The sequence below is a fragment of the Suncus etruscus genome, chromosome 2, assembly GCF_024139225.1.
Source record: "Suncus etruscus isolate mSunEtr1 chromosome 2, mSunEtr1.pri.cur, whole genome shotgun sequence".
Lineage (NCBI taxonomy): Eukaryota > Metazoa > Chordata > Mammalia > Eulipotyphla > Soricidae > Suncus > Suncus etruscus.
In genome coordinates this window covers 113,724,575-113,735,133 of record NC_064849.1, presented here as the reverse complement: position 1 = coordinate 113,735,133, position 10,559 = coordinate 113,724,575, and the positions used below count along the sequence as shown (strand labels likewise).

Genomic DNA, 10,559 nt, shown 5'->3' with positions numbered 1-10,559 from the left:
AGCTCAAGAAGATGCTTTTCCATGTTTGCCTGACAGCATTCATAGGAGATATGAGTTAAGGGTAGCAATGTATCAGCCCCTAGGTCTGCTCTCTTTCAACCCACAAAGCCTACTTGGTACAGAATTCTGAATGGACAGCCCATGGCACATTTTCAAATCCTACCTGTCTTCCCTATTTGAAGGCAAAGGGAGAAAATTAGGCACTAATTTTCATGAGACTTCAGAAGGCAGTCATACTTGGAGACACATAAGTGAATAACTCGGGTATAACATGGCTTAAGAGAGAAGCAATGATTGTGTAAGAAGGAATCTGAATTTTGTTCAATGGGACATTTCCTTGTCTCCAGTGCAGCTCCATTATCTTTCTGACAATGCATAATCTTTGTAGCTGTAAAGTGCTGTATATGCCCTTCTACTCACACTTCATATGTGTGCAAAGGAAAACACTCCAGGAATTCTACAGCACTAGCTTGAGTTTATGGAAGTGCTAAGTGAGAGTGTAGGGCAAAAGTGCTATGGAAAGAACATTCAGAGCCCAGAAATACATAGCAACTGAAGTGAAAAAATAAGGAGTCAAAATAAATGACCATATAGTCAAATAAGTGAGCATGTATACCCATATATTCCTACATTTGTATTTTTCCATTTAGAAATAGAATTATTTGAATGTTAACATTTATGGAATTTGAATTACTTCTGGAAAGCAACAAATACTAAAAAGGATAAAATCATTTTAAAAATGTATCAGTTATGGGGTTGGAGATATAGCACAGCAGTAGGGCTTTTGCCTTGCATGCAGCTGATTCAGGACGAACGATAATGGTTCAAATTCTGGCATCCCATATGGTTCCCCATGCCTGCCAGAAGCGATTTCTGAGTGCAGAGCCAGGAGTAAGCGCTGCAGGGTGTGACCCAAAATAAAAACAAAAGCACACGCATGCACACACACATGCACACACACACACACACACAGAGTATCATTTGTATGCCAGAATGATAGTACAGCAGGAAGTGCATTTGTCTTGCATGTGGTCAACTGTGTTCAATCTCCAGCATCTCATATGGTCCTCTGAGAATAGCCAGAAATAATCCTGATTGCAGAGCCAGAATTAACCCCTCAGTACTGCTGGGTGTAGCCTCCAGAGAAACATGGAAGTAGAGCATTTGCCTTGCATGCAGAAGGACAGTGGTTCGAATCCTGGAATCCCATATGGTCCCCGTGCCTGCCAGGAGCAATTTCTGAGCAAATAGCCAGGAGAAACCCCTGAGCGCCGCTGGGTTGGCCCAAAAATAAAAACAAAAACAAAAACAAACAAAAAAACCAACCAACCAACCAAACAAACAAACAAACAAACAAATCATTGGTGACTGTTTTGCCAGTTGTTGTATAACACACTATAAATCTGTACTAAAAAACCCAAAACACCAAAAGATGGAGAGTTTTGCATGTAGCTGATCCTCGTTTGAATCAGCAGTATCACAAATGAAACTTTATTTTTAAATTTTTTTTTTATTTTTTGAGCCACACCTGGTGGCGCTCAGGGGTTACTCCTGGCTATGTGCTCAGAAATTGCTCCAGGCATAGGCGACCATATGGGATGCCTAGGGATCTAACCGCAGTATGTCCTGGGTCAGCTGCATGCAAGGCAAACGCCCCACTGCTGCACCATCGCTCAGGCCCCAAGAACCACAAATGATCTTCTGAATACTGCCAGCAGTTGGTCTTGGCACAGAGGCAGGATTGGCCTGAGCAACGCTGGATATAGACCCCAAGCATTCCCAAACAATGCAAAACCAAGCCTTTACACAAAACAAATAAAAATATATAAGGTTTTTTTTTTTGTTTTTTTTTTTTTGGCTTTTGGGCCACACCCGGCAATGCTCAGGGGTTACTCCTGGCTGGCTACTCAGAAATAGCTCCTGGCAGGCACGGGGGACCATATGGGACACCAGGATTCGAACCAACCACCTTTGGTCCTGGATCGGCTGTTTGCAAGGCAAACGCCGCTGTGCTATCTCTCTGGGTATATATAAGGTTTTAAATCAATATTTTATATTTTTAATTCTTATTTTGTTTTTTATTATATAAAAACTGCCACTTAGAGTTGCTCCAGAAATTTTAGTCAGTGCTCTTGAATACAGTGGAGAATTTGTTGTCAAATTCTTCTGCAGTACAATCTCAGAAAATGTCAAATTGGAGAAGGGGATATTGAAACACATTGAGGACTTCAAAACTGTTTAGCATGGTTAGATGACATAATATATTTCACTCAAAGTCTTTGATTGGTCTTTAAGTTTGATTGGCTTACATCTTTATTGTGGAGGAAATTTTTATTAATTGAGCAAGGTAACAAATAATTTTGAGTGCCACATTGAATGTTCAGGGTATTTAGGCTGATCAAATTCTTATGGAGACATTTTATGGAGACTATTGCACTAGAATGGCTCACAGACATTCTCATAGGTCCTCTTTCTTTTTTATGATCATTTGTCTAACCAGATCTGCTATTTCCGGCCTGATGGCTTCAATGGGCTCCTCCGGTTTCCAAAACTTCACAACTTGACCCTCAGGGTTAACCAAATATTTCCAGAAATTCCACCTTGGTTCTTTCTTTGAAGAATCTGAAATATTAGAATATATTTTCATGAGCATAATTTTATTCTTTTGTCAAGATTTTTAAATTTACTAGTGATAGCTTTAGAATGTCTAGGATGGTAATAATACCAAGCCAAAGAAAACAAAACAAGTCTGGTGACTTGGTTGATTTTACTGACTAGAAGCATGACATGAAACTGGTTTAAGATTTTTTTTTTAATTTATTTAGCAATAATTTACCTTACAACTAAAAACTCTTTCTTGGCATTAAAACAATTAACATGGTTTTCTAAATTAGGTCCTTGATATGTATGGATTATTTTTCATATTAAATACATTTATATTGTTACATAGATGAAAATTTAAGAAATTCTAAATGGTTTTATGTGAAATTATTTTAGTCTTTTGATGCATATTTGTGGATGGTGATGGTGATGTTTTTTTTTTTGTTTTGTTTTGTTTTTGGGTCATACTCTCAGTGCTAGGATATTTCTTGGTCCTGTGCTCTGATAAGCAGGTGGCATCAAATATCAATTTTGGGCTCATGCATAATAATATGTACACCAGCCTTTTGAGCTATCTTCCTGCCCCCTAATACACCTTAATTTACCTAAGAATGTGATCTTTCCTCCCATTTATATCACTGGCATAAATGCATTTATTAGTGAAATAACATGAAAATATATATTACTAAAATGTGTCCAGTGCCTAGCAATATATGCAAAGTGCTTTATATAGCTCCTCTCACTTAACCTTTATAGCAACCCTATAAGGTTTTAATATTAACTCCACTTTGCAAATGTGCAAATTGCCTAGTCTCAAAGTCATGTCACAAGAAGTGGGACTAATATTCAGACCTTCCTATTCATAAATGCCTACTCTTTATCATCTATCTCTACAGGTGACATGGCACAGTAAGCATATATTATTTAAGAGCTATAAACTGTTTTATAAATTTATTTATTTAAAATACTTAAGCAACATGGTTATAAACATGTTCATAGTTGGGTTTTGGCCATAAAATGCACACACCCCTTTCAACAGTGCAACTTTCCTACCACCATTGTTCCCCATTTCCTCCTCCTCTATTCCTTGCCTGTCTTCGAGACAGGCATTGTATTTCTCTATCATCGTCATGATAGTTGTTAGTCTAATTATTTCTTTAACTTCACTTATTACTCTGTGTGGTAAACTTCATCTCATGAGCTGGTCTTTCCGGCCCACATCTCTACTGTCTCAGTAAGCATATATATATATATATATATATATTTTTTTTTTTTTTTTTTTTTGAGGGGAAAGTGAGGTGAGAAGCACAACTTGTGGTACTAAGGCCTTAGTCCTGGCTCTCTGCTCCAGGATCACTCATGGCAGAATGTGGAGGACAATATGGAAATCAAAACTGAGCAGCCTTGTTGTACTATACAGTCAAAATAAGCATATTTTAGAAAGGTGAGACATTTATTTTTTAATTAATTAATTAATTAATTTATTTTTGGTTTTTGGGTCACACCCAGCAGTGCTCAGGGGTTACTCCTGGCTGTCTGCTCAGAAATTGCTCCTGGCAGGCACGGGGGACCATATGAGACACCGGGATTCAAACCAACCACCTTTGGTCCTGGATCGGCTGCTTGCAAGGCAAACGCCGCTGTGCTATCTCTCTGGGCCCGACATTTATTTTTTATACAGTAGGGGATTCAAGTGCATGCAAATTGCATATCAAAGGAGGTAGCTAGATACAAGACTAAGAAAAAATGAATTGTGGCAGGATCCAGAGGATTAATAAGGAGACTTGGGGGAAGACCAGCAATAGAAAAGGCAAGTGTAAACGTAGCATTACCTGACAGGTTTAGAAAGTCATGGGGTGAGAAATCAGCTTCAGTGACTCGAGAAAAGAAACAGTAATGCAGAGACAGCAAGTGGTAGTTTATTTCTTGGAAAGCATTTTAGTAAAGGGACACAGTGCCCAGAGTTTTAAAGATGGAGTATGCTTTGCTTTAGGCTGGAAAAAGAACCAACAAGGCAGAATAGCTTAATTAGTAGTCTTAACATGTACTTAGATGAACTTTACTTTGTAGACTGTGTTAAGCATGAAACTCATTAGTGGTATAAATGATTAAATCGAACTCAGTATCAGTCTTCTTAAAATCATTTTGAAAGAATAATTTTCTAGGATATAAGTCTGTTCCTTAGACTTGTTGGGAGAGGAATCTCCGTAGGTGAGGATTTGAAAGATACTCTTCTGGGGGGTGGGTCAAGACCCTCTCAATACATGTCTTATACTGGTTTGGTTTCATCCCAACTTCTCTCATCGCTCAACTGCCCACTGTAGTGGGTTCACCATCTGCATCTCTGTACCAAACAGTTGTTTGTAACCATACAATCTCTTACTATCCATTTTGGCTTTTTTGGTGGGGAGATAGGAGAAGGAACCATGCTCCTGCACTGCTTGAGACTGAATCAGGCTCCCTTCTGAAAAGCATGCACTCACTCTATTCCTTTGAGTCTTTACCTTGGCTCCATTCTGGCCAGTTAAAAGAAATATCTTATTTTATAGACCACCATCTGATAGTCTTTGTCTCTGGTGCTTCATCTAGTCTTGAAACTCTTACATTTTCCATGACACAGGGGCAGTAGGGTTCAGAAGTCATTTTCATGATAAAGGGGAATAAACTAGGAGCAATTTATTATGTCCAGTTATTTGGCTATAATAGAGGAGTGATGAATGCATATTGAATGCACTTTTCTTACCTCCACATATCCCAGAAATAAATGAATAAAGACCTTATTCTAGTTGTCCATAATATTAGGTACTGTATTGATTTTTTTCTATGCTTATAGAAAATCCTGATTTCGAGCAAATAAAATACTGTTGAACATTAGTGTGTTGGATTGGAACTTGATTACCTGATGGAGGCCATATATATATATATAATTTTTTTTCTGGCTACACCTGGCTCAGGGGTTACTTCTTTCTCTGTATTCAGGAATTACTTCTGACAGTCTAAGGGGACCATGTGTGATTGAACCTGAGTCAGCCACATGAAAGGAAAAAGCCCTACCTTCTGTATATCACTCTGCCCCTACTATATTCTTTTTTTTTTTTTTTTTTTGGTGTTTGGGCCACAGCCGGCAGTGCTCAGGGGTTACTCCTGGCTGTCTGCTCAGAAATAGCTCATGGCAGGCACGGGGGAACCATATGGGACACCGGGATTCAAACCAACCACCTTTGGTCCTGGATCGGCTGCTTGCAAGGCAAACGCCACTGTGCTATCTCTCCGGGTTCTGGCCCTTACTATATTCTTAAACATTAAGTTACATATAATGAAAGCAGGACTCAGCACATCATCTGCACAATTTAGTTGAGATAATGTCAGCTGAATGATCTTTCAAATAGTGTCTGACTCAGCACATATATTCTATGAATATTTTACTTTTACTGTGAATATACTCCCAACAATGGTAGGACATAGGTACTAGTTAGACATTTTACAAATGAGGAAAAAAGCAGGAAAAAGTTGTCAGCTCTAAAGACACACAGAGAGCACAAAAACACCTCGTGGTGCTTGGGAACTCTCCTTGTGATGCTTAGGGGAACAGGGACCTGGGATTGATTCTGGACCTCCACCTGCAGAGCCGCACGTAACCTGTTGAACTCTCTCTGGCCCTGACTCTGGAAATCTTGAACTAGGCTTTTATAGCTGGTTTAGTAGTTTACTGTTATTGTTAGCTACTTAACAGTAGTATTCTTCCAAACAGAATCAAGTTACACCAGAATTTTATGTTTTCTAAAATGCTTTATATTGGGCTATAAAACTGAGAGTTTAGAGAAGCAATTTATACCTTTTACCTAAATCTTGAACATCTCTTGGTTATTAGTTGGAATTCATAACTATTTGATTTTTACCTGTCTTTCTGCTTTCATCTTTTTTTCTTCAAGCAGGCACAACTTAATTTATTTTATATTGCTTTGTTACAAAAAATGGTAAATGTAACCAAAATCTTGAGGAAAAGATATTTATCTTTGATAATAAAACAAAATTAACCACATGTACTTAATTAATAATGCTCAGCGGGGGGCCAAAGAGTAATACAATGGGTAAGGCTCTTGCCTTGAGTGTGGCTGAGCCAGTATCAATTCCTGACATCTTGTCTCGTGAGAACTGCCAGTAATTAAGAGTGCAGAGTCAGAAATAATCCCTGAGCATAACCAGGTATGCCCCATTCCCCACTCCCCCAAATAATGCTCACCAATGTCCATGGCAACTATGTAGTCTTAATAATAGGGAAGGGTATTTCTGGGGGGAATAATCACTTTAAATAAATTTATTAGAAAAATTATCATAAAGAATGAAATTTTAGAATAATTTATTTTCTATCTAGGAATTAAAAATGTTGATTCAGGAAAGCATTAATTACTAAAAATTTACATAGGTTTCTGTTTTTCTGACAGTTTAATAAAACCTTTTTAGGGAAACATTTCCAATGAAACGTGCATGTGTGACTGTGTTGTATTTTTAGAAAATGAAAAGCAATCAAAAGCAAAAAACTGATGAGGCAAGGCAGATATTTACCAACAAGAAATCTAAATGCAGGTTCTGCTTCAGATCCCAGAATCTTAATCTTCTGGAAGATGGGGAAAGTGACTCCGTAGTTCCGTCGTGCAAAAGATTCTACTTCTTTGCTTGGGCGTGGTTCGGAGTCTCCAAACTGATTGCAGGGGAAAGCCAAGACGCTGAAGTGGGACGGTCCAAACTCTTTGTGCAGTTCCTGCAGTGCTAAGTAATTTCTTTCTGTGAGCTGGCAGTCACTAGCCACGTTTACAACTAGTGAAACCTCCCGGAAAAAGAAAAAAATCCAACCGGAAAGTGAAACAAATAAAAGAGTGAAAAAGAAAAAATAAGGGGGGGGGGGCGCTACAACCTTTGATACTGGTGTTCTTTTCAGATTTTTAAGCATACCCAATTTTATTGAAAATCACACCCAGATGTGTGTAATAGGTACTCACAAAAGTTTTTTTTCTCAAAAAGTCAACGAGATCACAGATAACGGTGCTTTAACCATTTGATTACAGAACTAGTGCTCTTATTGTCTTCAGATTACAAAGCACACAAATTCACAAAGCAGAAATTCAGTACCTAAATTTAAGCATTTTAAAGAAAGCAGACAAGATGCTGGAGTAGATCAATTAGAAGTAAAATTTGAGAACTCTGACGGCCATCCACTAAATTACAAGGCTCTAAATGTAGCATATGTCAATTCTAATATTTCACTGAAAAATTAAGAAGCTATTAAGAGAATAAACAGAGAACACGGACAGACAACAGAAGTAAAAATCACAAGATGCGACTTACTCTGCCTTTATACTTTTCCAGAGAAACCATTCTTCCTTTGGCATCTTTCACTTCGAAAGTATAAAAGCTGTCGATTCTAGGTCTTAGAAATTTTAGTTGTAGAAGAAAAAGCATGACTATGCATAGAACCATAGACAGCAAAGCTGCAAATATCTTTGCTTTGGGGCCTGAGCATCTTGAAGAAGCAGCTAAGAGAGTCTCCATTTTGGATGAGTCGTGAGGGACCGCAGGGCACGCTGGATTTAAGGAGGAGCTGAAACTTGAAACGGGCTCAGTTCAAGCGAAAACCTGGAAGGATAGACAGACTTGTCACTGCCTCAGGATAGAGAGACCCTTCTCAGACAGTGAACAGAGTGAAAGTATTGAGGAACACTGAAGATTTCCAATAGGATTTATGATATCAATTGCAATTTTCGCTAGAAAAATTAAGGGCATATTTGGTAGCTCTTTAACATCCAACAAAGAAAACATTTTATCAGAACATGGTGCCCATGTAACTTGAAAGCTGTGAAGTAAAATCAGAAATGTGTCCCATGTAGAGTGTTGTGTAGGGAAATCCTAGAAATAGTTCTGATAGGTTAAATATGATTTATAAGTGTGCCCGAGGGAACTGAATATTATTTATGTGCTTTAAACATGCTAGAGGATTTTGAAGAATTTATGGTAGGTAGAGAGAGCAGAATACCTGAAAAGACTTACTTTGACCCCATATAGTGCAGTCAATCCCAGGTGAAAATAGTAAAAATATCGATTAAATGGGGCCCAAAGAGATAGCACTGTGGCGTTTGCCTTGCAAGCAGCTGATCCAGGACCAAAGGTGTTTGGTTCGAATCCCGATGTCCCATATGGTCCCCCGTACCTGCCAGGAGCTATTTCTGAGCAGACAGCCAGGAGTAACCCCTGAGCAACGCTGGGTGTGGCCCAAAAACCAAAAAAAAAAAATTTTTTTTTTTTTGATTAAACGAACAACAAAGTCCTTTGGGGTCTGAGAGTACAGCAGGTAAGATACTTAACAGGAGTGATTCCTGATTGTAGAGCCAGGCGTTACCCTGAGCATAGTAATTGGGTGGCCTCCTCCCCAATTCTTTGATAAAACAAACTATAATCAGTTAACGATATAATTCAGTGTACACAAATACAGGCACACATAAGAAATTTCATGAAATCCTCTTCCCCTGTGGACTGTAATGCACTTGGCATAGTTATGTAGTTCTGTAGATAGAGCCTAGGGACTCATACCTGCAAGACACACACACCCCCCTCAATCACTGAGTTTCAAACATGGCCACGTTTTAAAAACAGTTCCATTGTTTTTTAAGTGTTTTAGGCCACAGATGGTGGTGCTCAGGGATAACTGCTGGTACCACCAGCAGGGGGACAGTGAGTCAAACCTTAGTCTGCCACAAGCAAGGCAAGTACTATCACTAAAAGCTCCCAAACAGTTCATTTTAGACCCGTGAAAGTTATTTAAAGATTTACCCATGGGCTGCAACCTCTGGATGCAAAATATGGAACTTACAAAAATACTCATAAAAGACATTGTATTTCTGCTTTTTAAAAACTATCATAAAATTTAGATAAAAATTGACACAAGACAGTTATATAAACATTGTATTTTCAGCATATAACAGATTTGATAGTTTATAGCAAAATGATCAGAATTACAAGTCTAGTGTGCATCACAATACATAATTACATTTTTTCCTTGTAATTAAAAACTTGTGTGTAGGAAATTTCCTGGCAGTGCCGCTAGGATCACACTAGGCATGTAGAAGCTGCCATGCTTGTGGCCTCACTCACTACTACCTGTAGGACAGGAGCTCTTTCTGCCCCGGAGTCACATTCCTTATTCACATTTATTTTGGTTTCACTTTATTCTTTTTTTAAATCACATGTGAGTGAGATTGTTCCGTTTTTGTCTAGCTCCTGATTATTTTGTTTCGCATAACCACTTCTAATTCTATCCTGACTTATTTTTTTTTTTTAGCGAAAGTACTTCTAGTCCCATCCATGTGACATCTAGTTACAAAAGGCAAGACTACACCTTTTTGAAAAAACTGAGTATACTTGATTACATGCCACATTTTATCTATTTATTTATTGATGTGTAATTAGGTTGCTTTTATGTCTTGGTTGTTGTAAATAATGCTACAAAGAATTTAGGCTACATGTGTCTTTTCAAGTTAGATATTTTTTGATATCTTTTAGATATTTTTTGTTTGTTTTTTGGCCACAACCACTGGTACACAGGGGTTACTCCTGGCTCTGTGCTCAGAAGTTGTTTTGGCAGGCTTGAGGGACCATAGGGATCTGGGGATTGAACCCAGGTTTGTCCCAGGTCAGCCGTATGCAAGGCAAATGCCCTACTGTTACGCTAACACTCTGGCCCCATATATTTTGTTTTTTGAGATAAATTCCTATAAATGGAATTGATAATATATAGTATTTTAAAATTATTTAAATTATGCTTTTTTTGTGGAGTCCTATGCTATTTTCCACTGAGGCTATACCAATTTAAAAACTTTAACGAATAGAACACAAAGATTCTCTCTTCTGCACATATTTTTCAAACTTTTGTCTCTTCCTTTTTTTAAAAGCATTCTGATAGTTAT

General features: G+C 38.1%; 1 protein-coding gene across 2 annotated transcripts; it reads right to left on the bottom strand.

Annotated features, from left to right (window-relative positions):
* Positions 1 to 2,100: 2,100 nt before the first annotated feature.
* GPX8 (glutathione peroxidase 8 (putative)) lies at positions 2,101 to 8,151 on the bottom strand. 2 transcript variants are annotated; one of them, XM_049768150.1, is made up of 3 exons: positions 7,948 to 8,151; positions 7,168 to 7,429; positions 2,101 to 2,622 (listed from the first exon to the last, which is right to left on the bottom strand). In XM_049768150.1, the coding sequence occupies exons 1-3, from the start codon at positions 8,149 to 8,151 to the stop codon at positions 2,459 to 2,461; spliced, it is 630 nt and encodes a 209-aa protein (XP_049624107.1). In that variant the 3' UTR covers positions 2,101 to 2,458. The 2 variants fall into 2 exon arrangements, with proteins under 2 accessions (XP_049624107.1, XP_049624108.1); XM_049768151.1 differs by lacking the exon at positions 7,168 to 7,429.
* Positions 8,152 to 10,559: the final 2,408 nt, after the last annotated feature.